Source organism: Molothrus ater, chromosome 26 (genome assembly GCF_012460135.2).
Source record: "Molothrus ater isolate BHLD 08-10-18 breed brown headed cowbird chromosome 26, BPBGC_Mater_1.1, whole genome shotgun sequence".
NCBI classification, from domain to species: Eukaryota; Metazoa; Chordata; class Aves; order Passeriformes; family Icteridae; genus Molothrus; species Molothrus ater.
Window position 1 is genome coordinate 3,740,666 of NC_050503.2, and position 13,571 is coordinate 3,754,236.

At 65.8% G+C, this 13,571-nt stretch overlaps 1 protein-coding gene across 1 annotated transcript; it reads left to right on the plus strand.

Annotated features, from left to right (window-relative positions):
• On the plus strand, positions 1-2,952 carry ATP5F1D (ATP synthase F1 subunit delta). The gene is made up of 5 exons (XM_036399702.2): positions 1-167; positions 877-1,030; positions 1,390-1,478; positions 1,898-2,026; positions 2,830-2,952. The coding sequence occupies exons 1-4, from the start codon at positions 30-32 to the stop codon at positions 2,018-2,020; spliced, it is 504 nt and encodes a 167-aa protein (XP_036255595.1). The 5' UTR covers positions 1-29; the 3' UTR covers positions 2,021-2,026; positions 2,830-2,952.
• The last annotated feature ends 10,619 nt before the right edge of the window (positions 2,953-13,571 follow it).

A 13,571-nucleotide genomic window follows, 5' to 3' on the forward strand; every position in this document is an offset into this window, starting at 1 on the left:
CCGCTGTCGCCGCCGCCGTCGCCGCCGCCATGGCCGCGATGTTCTGCGCCCGCCGCTTCCTCCGCCTCGCCCGCCCCTCGCTGCCGCTGCCCCCCTCCCGCGGCTATGCCGATCCCGCCGCCGGCGGCCCCGCTGCCATGGCCTTCACCTTCGCCTCACCCACACAGGTATGCCCGCCGCGGCCCCGGTCCCGGTGCCCCCGCCCCCGCCTCGCCCGGTGTCCCCTGAGGGCTCGGAGCGGGCGGGCCGCGGGCGGTGCTGCTGCCCCCGCGGGGCTGTCCGCTCCCGGGGGCTCTGCGCTTCCCGGGGCACGGCCGAGCTGTCCTCGGGCTGTCCCCGGGCTGACCTTGGCCCTGACCTCGGGCCTTGCCCGCCTGCCCGGGCGCTCGGTCCCCGCCGCAGCGCTCCCGGGCCCGCTCGAGGCCGCTCCAGCCCTTCCAGCCGCGCTGCCGGGCCCGGCCTGGAGCGGGACACGGCCGGTCCGCCCCCGCTGTGCCTGCCAGGCTGTCCCCGGGGCAGGGCGCTGGGGACAGGGACAGCCCGGCAGCGTGGGCCGCAGCGGGGACGGCAGCTCCGGGCTCCCCACGCGCTTCCCAGGCTGCTCCCGGCGCCTCTCGCCCACTCCCGACTCTGTGTCTCCATGTGCCGCCTCCCCGCCGTGCCCCTGGCAGCTGGGAACGCTTCCCCAGTGCCTTTGCCAGGAGCTCTCCTCTGGAGCCCGGCTCTGCTCCCACCCTGTGCAGGTGCAGCCTGTCCTGGGCACACCCTGAACCTGCCGGGAGCTGGGCTGCTCCCTTGGGATGGGCTCTTCCCTGGGCTCTCCATGCCCCCGTCCCTGGTGACTGTGCTTTTTTTTTGTCCTCTTCATCCATGCAGGTGTTCTACAACGGTGCCAACGTGAAGCAGGTGGATGTGCCCACGCTGACCGGCTCCTTTGGCATCCTGGCATCCCACGTCCCCACGCTCCAGGTGCTCCGGCCAGGCGTTGTCACAGTCCACGCCGAGGATGGGACGGCCACCAAGTACTTTGGTGAGGGAGGCAGGAGGAGCTGGGGAGGAAAGGTGTGCGTGGGGATGGTGTTCTTGGCGCTTTCACAAGGGAGGCTCTGCCCATCCAGGTGTGGCCTGGTGCACTTCCAGGGATTTCTGCTTTCCCAGCCTGACAGGGGCTGCTGGAAGCTGATGTGGGAGCCGTGGGCTGGGGTCAGGTCTTGGTTCTGGTCAGGTTTTCTGGGTCCAGCTTGCTCCAGCTTGCCTTGGGGTGGGAGCTGAGTCCCTGAATGCTGGAGATGTGGCGGGAGGGGGCTGAGGATTTGTTCTGGGAAAGGGTGGTCGGGGTGCCAGGGCTGAGCCCCCTGGCTGAGCCACACCCCGTGTTGTGCCTCTCAGTGAGCAGCGGCTCTGTCACTGTCCACGCCGACTCCACGGTGCAGGTTCTGGCAGAGGAGGCAGTGACCATGGACATGCTGGACCTGGCTGTGAGTACCCAGAGATTTCACCCACCCTGGTGGAGAAATTGCTCCCCTTCTCTGCTCTGGGGTCCCTGTGCCCAGAACCCAGGGTTGTGTCAACACCCCCACTACATTTTGGGATCAGAGGTTTTGGGCTCCTCCTTGGTGAACTCTGGAGAGAGGGAGCTCTCCAGTCATAAATCTCCACACCATTTCCCACCCCTTGGACAGACACTGACCTTGTCCTCACCTCCAGAACAGCTCTTCCCTGCTGATAAGGTGTCTGGGGCCAGCACAGCTGTGTCTGTAGCTCTGTGAGGCTCCCAAGTCAGTGGGTCCTTGGCATCCATATGAAGGACCAGTGGCTGCAGGGGAGGGAGGGAAGGACAGTCCCCTCTCCTGCAGTGTCTCCCAATGACACACATTCTTTCTGCCCTCATGTCCAGACTGCAAAATCCAACCTGGAGAAAGCTGTGTCAGAGATGGCAGCAGCATCTGATGAAGCTGCTAAAGCAGAAGCTCAGATTAAGGTAGAAGCTAACGAAGCCCTGGTAAAGGCTCTGGAGTAAATCCAGGTGAGGTTCACCTGTGGCCTGGCTGAGCATCCAGCCGTGCCCTAGGGCCTGCTGGGCTAGGTGAGGGGATCTGCCTTGCTTTTGGGGAGCAGTGACCACAGCTGTCCCTTGCCAGGGTCAGGCCTCAGCTCTGGGGGGGCTCATGCGGGTCCCCAGCCCAGAGCTGACCTGGGGCTGTTGGTGGCAGTGGGGCCTGGGGTTGGGCTGTGACACTGTGGGGTCCAGCCCAGCTGTGACACTGGAGTTCAGCCCTGACAGGGGTGGGTGGACAGTGCTGGGACAGACTGGGAACTGTGGTCACTGCTGGGGTCTCGCTGGTTCCCAGGTCCCCACTGGGTCTGGCCATATCTGGGGACAGCTTGGGGGCAGAGCAGGGATGCTGGGCCCCACAGGGAGAGCAGCACGTGATCTCTGCCACACACACTCCCACTAAAGACAGCTTCATTCTCAGGGGAGGTGAGGCCAGGCTCTTACCTTGTGGCCTCTTTTTGCTCTGCCCTGCACAGACTGTGCCTCATCCCTTCCCTTCCCACGTGCTGGCAGCCAGGAATTGCAGCAGTGTGTGCTGAGCAGGGCTGTGAGTCACTGACAGCCTCCAACGGGCTCAGCCTGGAGCACAGGAGGGCAGCAGCTCCTGCTCTCTCCTGATCTCTGATCCAGGTGCTCTTTGGTCCTGCAGAGCTGCTGGCTCGTGTTTACTCACAGCAGTTGCAAAGCTGGAGTGGGGCCAAGCCCTGGGATTGGGATCTGCAGCCCAGCCGAGCCCACCCCGCGCTAACCTGACCCCACTTTGTGTTTTGCAGGAATCCCACTGTGGATGCAGAACTCCCAGCCTGTACCTGTTCTACTCTCCAGCTGTACAGATGGAACAGGACAAATGGAGGTGGAGAAATGGTTCTGATCAATTAAAAGGAAATGTGACCCCCTCTTGTGGCACATCGCCTTCTTCCCAGGCAGCAATTGCAGCTGCAGCCAGGAGCAGTTCCCAGCTCCTGCCCCAAGGCAGATTCACCCTGGGAAGGGGTCACCAGCACTTCCCTGGGGTTTGGCTGGGGATATTCACCCCTGGGAGGTTCATCAGACAGATTTATAATCCTTTCCCTGTGCTCCAGCCACCTCCATCTCCAGTAACCACTTGGGCTGTGGGATTTCAGCAGCACAGATCTGTTCCAGAGCCGTCCTGTCCCAGCACTGGCTCTGCCTCAGCCTCAGGAATCCACATTGGCACGGCAGGGCTTCCCACAGCTGGACAGCAGCTGCTGGGCTCTGCCCCATCCCCTGCTGCTGCCAGTGGCACTTCGTCTGCTCCTGGAGATGGGCTTGGTGTGGAGAGGGAAGCAGATGCTGTGCATGGTGGAAATCTTTCCTGCTTCCGTTCGTGCTGGGGATGGCTGGAGCTGCTCTGCTGAGCTCGGTGCTCCCTGTCTGAGGAGGCCACCTGGGGTTCCTCAGGGCTCCTCACAGCCCAGAGAAGCAGGAAAGGTTCACTGGGCTGCAGCACCACTGGGAAGGGGTGGGTTTGGGCAAGGGGACAGCTCTGCCTGTGCCAGGGATGTGTGTCCTGCCATGTGTCCTGCTGCACCAGCTGCTGCCGGGCCCCTCGCTCCATGCCACCCTCCCACGCCTTTCCAGAGGGATTTTGGGTTTCCACTGCTGTGCAGAGCTTCCGTCCCTCCCTCTGCCTCTAATCCCCTTTTCCCTGCGGTGTTCCAGCCTGGGAAGCTGTGTTGGCTGCCTGTGAGGTCAGTGCTTGCCACTCCTGCGTGCCCTGCACAGCTCCCGCCGCTCTGCGCTCGGAGCAGGGCACGGCTATTTTGGGCACTGCCACCCAGGATGTAATCTTGGCTGCCTCCTCTTCTCACCACCACCTCCTCCCCCTCCTCTCGCTCACTCTGTCTTTCTCTCCCCCCCCCCCCTTCACAAGTGATCAAAAATAGAGCCTGTGGTGTTAAATTTCTCACTCTGTGGCTTATTAAAAGCCTCCGAGTGCCTGACGCGGAGCCTATTTGAAGCTCAGCCGACTTCCAGCTCCTGAGCTGCTCCAGTGCCTTTTCCCCTTCCCCTCTCACCCTCTCATCCTCTTTTTTTTTTTTTTCTTTTTTTTTCCTTAAAGGTCAGACATTGCACTGAGCATAAGCAAAGCTTCAGACTCAGAGCTGTACTAATTAAAACATCTTGGGAATTACTGGGGCTGGCCGGCTCCCTTCCCTCTCCCGCTGCCCCTCTCTGTCCCCAGCTGCTATTTCGGCTGCGGGAGCCTCCCCCAGCACACGCAGCCGTGCTGACGGAAGGTGGCTGCCTCGGGTTTTTCATCTAATGGAAGAGCGTTGGCGAGGCCGGGAAGCTGGGGAAACGGCCAGCTGCTATTTTTAGGACTGGGAAAAAAGTGTCTCCGTCAGCGTCCTCTCACCAGCTCTTCCCACTGCCTCCCGCCAGCGCCAGGGGAGCTGGGGGGGCCGAGGGATCCGGTCCTGCCCCCTCTCAGCTGCCCTTGGCTGGGTGCTCCACAGCCTGATACCTGCTGGGACTTGTAGGCTGCATTTGTGGGGAGCAGGGGGGGACCCTTGCATGTCCAGGGACTCATGGATGCAAGGACAAGGTTTTGTCCTGAGCCAGGACGGGAGCAGCACTGGGCAGGGACTGTGGATGCCTGGCTGGCAGCATCATAGCCCTGCTCACCCTGAGCTGCACTCTTGGGGGTGCAGGGCCTGTGTGGGTGGATGCCTGTGCACTTTTGGGGGTGCAGGGCCTGTGTGGGTGGATGCCTGTGCTCCTCCACACTCCCAGGCCAGCCTGCTCCCTGCAGCCTCAGCTCTGAGCCCCTCTGCCTCCAGCCCTTCCCCTCCGTGCTCATTATCTGGCTCTGCAGAGCCACGTTCTCCTCCTCCTCCCCTGGCTCCCACTGCCCATGCCAGAGCCACCGTCAGTCACGTCCTGCTGGATGCCACAAAAACGGGCCTGACTGGCTGCAGGGGATGTGTGGCTGTGGCTGCTGCAGGGGCAAAGCCCTTTCCTGCTCCCTGCTCACTGTGCAGGTGCTGCAGAGATGAGCCCAGCCTGGGGGCTGGCAGGGAGGTGGGGGACAGCCCTGGTGTGGATCATGATGTGATTTCAGCAGGTCACCCTCCTCTCCCCTGCCCTTTCCTGTTCCTGGAGTGCTGGCACCTGCCCAGGGGCACAGCAGCCTCCATCTGTGCTTTCTGCCTCTTTTTGGGGGTGATGGGTGCCGAGGTGCCCCTGCCTTTGGGTCCCTGCCCCTGCTGGGGCCATGCAGGAGCGGGGGCATGGGCGATGTGGTGGAATTATCCCCGGGACCTGTTTGTCTCCGGCTCTGGGCCGGGGCGTGGTGGGTGTGAGAGGGGAAGGGCTGCCCGGAACGCGGTGGGAGCGGGGGAGGAGGGCTGGCGTTGCCCCCCTCCTCCCTTTCCACCCAGGGCTCTCTCCCATGACTCGCATCCTCTGCTGCCAGATGGAGGGTGGGGAGCGGGGCCGGGAGCGCTCGGAAAGTGAAGCATCACGGATTCTGCCGGCGGCGTCGCTTCTCCGGGGGATGATTTCCGAGACGGGCCGGGTTCTGCCAGGCCAAATCTCCCGGTGCTGGCGGCAATCCCTGCGTTTGGCCGCGTGGCATTTCCCCGTCCCACCCAGTCCCGAATGCAGGCGAAAGGTTCCAGCTCTCCTCTCTCTCTCTCTGCAGGAAAAACAACCCCAAACCCCACCGCAGCCCCAGGAAGCCCCGCTCCCTCCGGGCTGACTCAGCCGGCAGAGCCGCCCCTTTCCCTGCCCAAACCTCGGCGCGTTGGGGATCCTGCCTGTCTCTGCACCCCATCGGTGCCCACCCTGGGGGGACAGAGGTTGCCCCCACCCCTCTCACTGCCAGGGAGCCGCAGGATGCGCCAGCAGCTCCCTGGAGTTTGGGGACCACCCTGGGGTGCCGGGCAGCTCCCTGCCTGTCCCGAAGGCTCTGCAGAGCTGGCCCCCTCCCAGCCCAGGTTTCCTGGGGCACATCCTGCCTACATGGAATCTGTGCTGCCGCTGGCCCCGGCGTGGGAAGGTCAGCGGAGGCTCCACACGCTGCGAGCGCAGCCCGGAGCGTCCTTGGGCCACGCCGCCCTTGGGCGGCTCGAAGGCCGAATCCTCACAGCTTCCTTAGGATGGGGAGCGCGGGGGGAGGCGGGTGCTGCTGCTGTATAATGATTAACCCGGCCGCGTTAATCATTCCGGCCGGCAGCCTTTTTCCTCTGGGTTTCCAGCTCTGGAAAATGCTCCTTTTCCGATTCCCTCCCACGCACGTGGCCCCGCAGAGGGAGCGTGGCACAGCTCAGGGAAAACCTTGTGGGGAGGAGCAGGACCTGGCTCGGGGTCTGGCACCGGGATCTGGGGGTGCCCTGCCCGTGGGGAGCGTGGCCCCAGCGGCCTCACCCCCAAAATCCCGAGCGCCGGCGGGCGTCGAGGAGGGCGGGTGCTGCAGCCAGCACGACAGAGCTCGTCACGGTGCTCCCGGGCCAGCAGTGTCACACCGGCCACGCAGCAAACCTTGGCCCGGGGCGCGTTCTCTCGTAGGAAACTGAGGCACTGGAAGGTTGGGGAGAGTGGGAACGGGACACGGGAATCTCAGCCCGTGCTGCTGTGCTTGGCGACTCCAGCCCTGCGAGCTGCCGGGTCAGGCAGGGGGCGGTGGGGGCAGCGCTTTGCCCCGGGGGTCCCAGGTGCCTTGGCAGGGGCTCGTTCCCCGGGGCCATGGGCACGGCCCTCGCTCAGGGCGGCCTTGGAGGCCACATGGCTCTGCTGGAGGTGGCCCAAAGCCGGAGGGGGCCGGAGGGGGTGCGTGGTGTCCTGCTGGGGCTTCCAGCACAGCCCCCTCCCACCGGCTCCTGGCCAGGGCCGTGACCCCCGAGGGGCAGGGGGAGCCTCGGGAGGAAGCGGCTGCCAGCTGGGCTCGATGCCGGCTACAAAGGCGGCCCAGAGAGCCCAGCGGAATGAGGTGGCATCCGTCCAGGTTCCCACAGTGGCCCTGGTGCAGAAAATACACCCGGAGCTGCTGGCGGTTGCCACAGCGATGGGCTGGGCGCCACGCCGCGCAGGGGGGCACGACCCAGGAGCCGGGTGTGCCCGCACGGGACCCCGGTGCCCCCGGTGCAGGGCGGTGGGAGCTCCGTGGAGCGGCGGAGCCGGGCGCTGCCAGGGACCAAAGGCTCCTGCCCCGGCTCCCGCTGCCTCCGCCCGCCTTTGATGTGCCGGGACTTCGCCCTTGGTAAAGCTGGGAGGCTCCCAAGAAGCTCCCAGCTGGATCCTGGCATCCAGCACCCAGGTGCCTGGTGCAAGCCCTCCGCGAGCCCTGGGGCTCCAAAGGCGCTCGGTTCCCTTTAGCTCTGCTGCAGCGGGGGGCTCGGAGCCCCTGCGGGCTCCCCAGTTCCTGGCGAGGCCGGGAGGAAGCGGCTGCAGCTGGTCCCGGCGCTGGGGCTCTTCCTGGCAGGGCTGGCGCCGGGCTGGGCCGTGGGGTGGGGAGGGAAAGCCGGGGGGCCGGGGCCGCTGCCCTCCGGGATGCCCTGGCATGCGGCAGGGAGGGGTCGGCAGCGCTTCCATCCCCATTCCCTCAAAGGCCGCCCCTCCGCCGGGTATAAATAGCAGGATTGAGGCCGACACTGGAGTCACTTCTGCCACCACCACCACCTTGGGTGTTCCTCCCCCCCGCCCCGCGGGACCTCAATGGGGTCATTGTGCACTGCGGACCCGCAGGGCACGTCCCGAGCAGCTGCTGGGCCTGACCGCGGCTGCCTCCCCCACGCGTCAGGGGCATCCATGGGGCGCGGGGGTGCCCCCGCAGGGTCCCACGCAAGGAAGGGTCACGATCCCCCGAGCAGGGGCCGGCCAGGCGCGGGTGGGCAATGCCTTCGCACCATCCTCATCCCCAGCAGGCCGTGCCGGCCCTGCCGCCCCCTCCCTGCCCGGGCAGCGCCGGCAGCTGGGCTAATGACGGGGTGTGCCCGCCCGCCCCGGGCTGCGAGCGGCGCGGGAGGCTGGCTCCTGCCACCCAGCAAGACGGGGCCAGCCGGGCGCGGAGCTTCGCTGCCGCAGCCGGCGCGGCCACACCTGTGTGGGCTGAGCGGACCCCGCTCCCACCCGACACCTGCCCGGCCCAACCAGCTCCTGCGCGTCTCGGACAGGCCGCTGCAGGCAGGGCCCCCCGGGCCAGGCAGGTGCAGGAGGAGGGAGCACCACGGGACCTGGAGGAGTCGGAGCTCCGGGTGCCCGGGGGGAGCTCTGGGGACTGGAGGGGTTTTGAGCCCGCTTGTGCCGACGGGATGTCCCCGTCCCTGCTGTCCCCGTCCCTGCTGTCCCCTTCTCACTTCCCCACATTGTGTGCCCCGTCCGGCCCCACATCCTGTCTTGGCAAATGGGCCCCGACCCCGGCTGGCTGCAGCCCCTCTGTCCCAGGTAAGGCACCCCAAAGGTGCAGGGTCCTGCCAGGGGGCTGCAAAATGCCTCCCACCGGCTCCTGCAGGCTTCTGGGGGAGGCGTGGGAGGGGCAGCATCTCCTGTGAGCAGGAACCCTCCGACAGGGCCAGATGTGAGCTGCTGCAGCCGCCTGCGGATGTGAGTGGGTGGGTTCTGGGCAGGGCTGCCTCCCGCGGGCCAGCACCGGCCCAGGTGGCCACGGCCTCCGACGGAGCTGAAGGCTCTTCGGGGAGCCCAAGGTTTAATGAGAGGCTGTCGGGCTCCCTGTGATCCTTCCGCCCATTATCTAATCGGAGCAGTGCATTTAGAGGCCACGGTGCAGGTGAGTCACTTCCCCAGCTGGTGCCTCAGTTTCCCCACAGGTCGGTCGGGCGCTGGGATGAGCTGAGCCCGGCTCCTCACAGCGCTGGGGAATGTGGCACAGTGGGTCTGGCCCAGGGCTGGATTCCTCCCTCGGCTCCCTGGGACACACCTGGACCTTGGGCATGGAACCTCCCTTGAGCCCCCACCCGGGCATGGGGCCCCGCTCCGGACACAGAGTCTGGCAGTGCCAGGCAGGGGCACTCACACTCCACACACACCAGATCGGTGGCTCCCAGCCCGTGCTGATGGCACACACAGGGTCCAGCTCTTTTCCCAGTCAGGATTTCCTGCTGCTGTTCCCAGAATGGTCTCGCATCCGTGGGGTGATCCCGCACAGCCGGGAACCCATCAGCGCCGGTGCCAGGCACGGGAGAGGCAGCAGCAGCACCGGCGATTCCCCGGTAATTCCCCCCCCTCCCGTTGTCGGGAGGGCCGGGCAGGCGGCTCCGTCACCGTAAACAGGAACTGCGGCCGCGGGGGAGCGCAGGGGGCCGGGAAGGGAGGGGGTGCCTGCGCCCATGGCCCGCGTGTGGGAACGTGGGTGTGGGAGCGTGGCTGGGAGGGCAGCACCCACCGGGGCCGAGCGAGCCCCGCGAGTGGGAGCACGCCCGGAGCTCCTGTGCGGGCTCGGGGTGCGGGGTGAGCACGAGCAGGGGGTGAAGGAGGTGAACTCGTGTGTGAAAGGACAAGGCCAGGAGGAAGTGCCTCCTCCCGTCCCCATCCCGCCCGAGTCGGGCTTTCCTGGGGCACATCCTGCCTGCATGGATTCTGTTCCTCCTTCCCGGTTTTGGGGGTCAAGGGGATGCCAGCCCTGCTGGGAGAGCAGGGAGGGCAGTGCGCCCACACCAGGGCTGTGTCTGCCCCATGCCGGGCTGGGCTTGGGGGCTGCCAAGGCGATGCAGGGTGGGGAGGTGCCCTCATCCCCGCCCGGGTGAGGCTCCCGCATTCCTGAGGCGGCTCCGAGGGGAGCCGGGGGCAGGCGCGGGGCGGGAATGCCGCGGCGCTGAGTGTGTTAACACACGGGGCTGAGCGTGCCAGCACACGGGGCAGCCGGGGGACGCCCGCCCCACGCCCCCCTTGCTCCCCTCGATCCCCTGCTGGCATCACCCCCGGCTCTGGGCACGGGATCCATCCTGCATGGTTCTGCCACCCTGTGTGCGTGCATTCCCAGGACTGGGGATGACGCCTCACGGTGAGATCAGAGGGCTGGAGTGTGATGGGGATGGGTTGGGATAGGGTGGGATGGGATTGGATACGGTGGAATAGGGAGTTACTTTCCCTCGGGTTTACAAGGCTGGGTCACCCCAGGAACAAGGTTCAGTGTGTATCCAAGGAGGCTCCCTAAATCCTGAATCCTTCCCCTCCCCAAGGCTGGCAACTCGCTTAAGCATTTATAATAATAATAATAATAATGATAATAACAACAATAATAACACCACCAGCAGCAGCTGAGCTGTCGGCTGACTCCTGGAGCCAGGATTTAAAACAAACCAAGAAATGTGGCAGCGTCTGGGAAACAGCCTCTGGCTCTGAGGGAGGGGTGTGGGGGGTCAGGGGGCACAGGGGGCACGGGAGGAGTGGGGGATCAGGGCTCTTCTGCCTCTTGGCCACACTGGGCAGGGGGTCTGTGCCCTGGGTCCCCCTTCTCACCTTGACAATTTCCTACCTGTGTTTCCAGGGCTCCCCAGGCACAGCAGCTGAGTTCTGCCCTTCTGGGGGGGTCTCAGGGGACCCTGAGGGCCATGCCCAGGGGAGGGTGGGCACAAGCTGGCAGCGTGTGCCCATGGTGGAGGACCCCAGGACCTCTCCTAACCCGAATTCTGCCATTGCCAAAATTGCCACACCAGCACAGGGCTGGGGACAGGCTGGGCCTCGAGGGCTGTAGAGGAAGAGGGACAGAGGCAGAGCTGGGGCATGAAGCAGGACAGGAGATGGCCAGGAATGGGGTCCACGGTTCCCCCTGCTCATCCCATCACAACTCCAGGCTGAAGCAGGGCTGGGGCCCACAGCTCTGCCTGCCCCCAGCTGAGGGGGCCACGGGAAGGGAGGCAGCGAGGCCGGGGGCTGGGAGCCACTGGGATGGGAGTAGGAGCTGGAGTTCAGCGTCCTGAAGGGGCCCGTGAGCTCAAAGAGCCCAGAATAGCCAGGGCTGACCTCATGGCAGCAGGGCCACGGCCCAGCACAGCCAAGTATGGCTGCACACCTGGGTGCTGCTAAATCCAGAGGGATTCGCCATCCTTCCCGGGCCCGTGGCCAGGTGGGTGAGGGCCTCTGGTGACTCCCCCCAGCCTCAGCTGAGTCACCCTGAGGTCTGACCTGTGCTGGGGTCCCCCTGCTCACTGTATGCCCACCCCTGAGTCACTCCAGGGGTGATTTCACCCCTGAGACTCTCCAGGCCCGAGGCCAGGGCGGGGGGCAGAGCCCTGCAAGTGTGGGGTGCCCCAGAGCCAGGGCACGGCAAGCAAGGCCAAGCAGGGCTTTGGCTGCATCGGGCTGGCAGCTGGAGTGTCCCCAGGCTGTGACGCCTGGACACTCTGCCAAAGGCCACCAGGACACGTCCCCGAGAGCTGGGAACACACAGAGCCGGTTGTGTGTTTCTAAGGACACGCCTGGGTGTTTACAGCCCCGCCAGCGTCACCGGCACAGGCACCGCCGTCCTGCCCAAGGACATCCGCGCCCGTCCCGAGGCCACCCCGAGCCCGCAGGCCTGGGGGGCTCCGCCGGGGGCTCCGTGCCCGGCGTTGTGTCGGGAGGGTGGAATCAGCGACTCCTCACTCCCGGCAGCAGCGCTGGCTCACCTGAGCACGCCTGGAGGCTGAGTCACCGCTGCCACCCGTGAGCGAGGCTGAGCGGGGCTCGGGGGACCCCCGGGACCCCCATCCCAGCGCCGCTCCCACCGCCGGTGCCCTGGTGGGCTGGGCTGGGCGGGTGGAGGTGCCGTGGTTGGGCTGCACCCTCCTGCCGGGTGTGCCCCGCATGATCCCGGCCGCTGGCCCCGCGCCCGTGGGAACGCTCCCAGCTCCCACTGGCTGCCGCAGCTCCGTGCGAGGCCCCAGCGGGGCTGGGAGCCCCTTTGGAAACCACGGAATCGCTCCCCTCCTCTCCCCAGGCGGAGGAAAAGGATCCCCGTCCCACCTGGGTTCCCCCAGGCTGCAGCCCGGCTTCTTCTGCAGCCACAAGAGTGAGGAACGCCTCCTCTGCCCTCCTCTCCCCTCCTCTGTCTGCTCCGGAGCCGGAGTCAGCTCTGCCCTAATCCCATGACCCCGCGCCTGCGAGTGGAATGCAGAGACTTGCGATAAAAATCCCCCGTTTGCCAAAGCTGTGGAATCAGCCAAGAATCCAGCCCAAAAGGTTGGGGGGGGGGGTGTGGAAAGAGAGAGAAAAGAGAGAAGCTGCTGCCCGGGGGCTGGTGGGGGATTTCCCCGAAGAAAGAGGGCTGGGAATTCCCTTCCTTCGAGGGAGAAAACTTCCAAGAACCAACCTCCAAAAGATTCGGGGCTCCCAGCCGGAGCTGGGGCCGGCAAGACCCAAAGGAGCCAACACCACCACGGTCCTGCCCTGGCTCTGCCGTGCCACCAGGGCCCGTGGGAAGCGTCCCTGTCCCGGCGGGACCCGGGTAAGCCCCTCTCGTCCACCCCGTGGCCGCGCCGCCCTCCCGGCTGCGTGAGCCTGGGCGGGGGCTAATCCCAGGGCCCAGGTTAGCTAAGAGGATTGCGGGAGCTGCGTGTGGCCTGCAGCAGGATTTGTGTAGGTATTTGCTCGTCGGATCGTCTCTCCCCGAGCTGCTCAGCCGTGCGGGGTTTGGAGAACGCTCCCTCTGGAGACGCAGGAGCCTCGGATGCTGTGCAGCAATTATGCCCAAGTCTGCCTGTAATCTTTAACGATTTATTCCCAGGGCAACACAATAAACTAAACACACAAAATCCAGGCTGCTGGGAATCCTGGGATCTCCCAGCTTGTGTCTCTGGAGGCTCCAGATACCTTCAACCATGCTGAAATGTGCACACACTTCCTAAAGCACCAGCTCCCGGAGTCATGGGATTGCCAGAGGAGATGAGCTTCCTCCCAGGAAGGAGCCGTGTGAGGAGGGTGGCGACTGGGAAAGGGGCTCTTCAGGGCTGCCAGGATGTGGGGAGATGCTCTGCCCTTGGGCCGTGGCTGCTTTGCTAAAGAACCCGAGCAGGCCACACTCCCAGCCATGGCCACAATGTGCCCTTGTCCCTCCCCACGGCTCGGGGCTGGGAGCAGACCCTGATCCCTGCAGGAGTGGCTCTGGTTCCCTCATTCCTCCCCACGGATCAGGGCTGGGAGCAGACCCTGCTCCCTGCAGGAGTGGCTCTGGTGTGACACCTTGTCCCCTCCTGGTGCACAAGCCTGAGCTGTGGCAGGGCCAAACCTGTGGCCCTGGCTGTCCCCTCTCCTCGCTGCTCCAGGGCCTGGCCCCGCACGGCCAGCTGGGGATGTGGCCCCCCTAGGGGCGGCTTCGCAGGCCCGGGGAGAACAATGGCGCATCCCTGCCCCGGCCCCTCTCCCAGGGACAACAATGGCAGGAGCCGGAGTCGGAGCCGCCTGAGCTCATCTCCCCCCCGAGAGCTTGGAGGGGGCTGGGGCGGGCGGGGGGCCGTGGGCTGTGCGACAAAGGCTCCCTCCCAAGCCCGGTCTCTGCCTTGCACGAGTGGCCTCGCTCCCTCCCAGCCATCTGCACCCGCCCCAGGGGACGCCG

Coding starts and splice junctions, on each gene's coding strand:
- ATP5F1D (XM_036399702.2), top strand. CDS start 30: ATGGCCGCGATGTTCTGCGCCCGCCGCTTCCTCCGCCTCGCCCGCCCC. Junction 1,031..1,389: donor GACGGCCACCAAGTACTTTG/GTGAGGGAGGCA, acceptor TGTGCCTCTCAG/TGAGCAGCGGCTCTGTCACT. Junction 1,479..1,897: donor TGGACATGCTGGACCTGGCT/GTGAGTACCCAG, acceptor CCTCATGTCCAG/ACTGCAAAATCCAACCTGGA.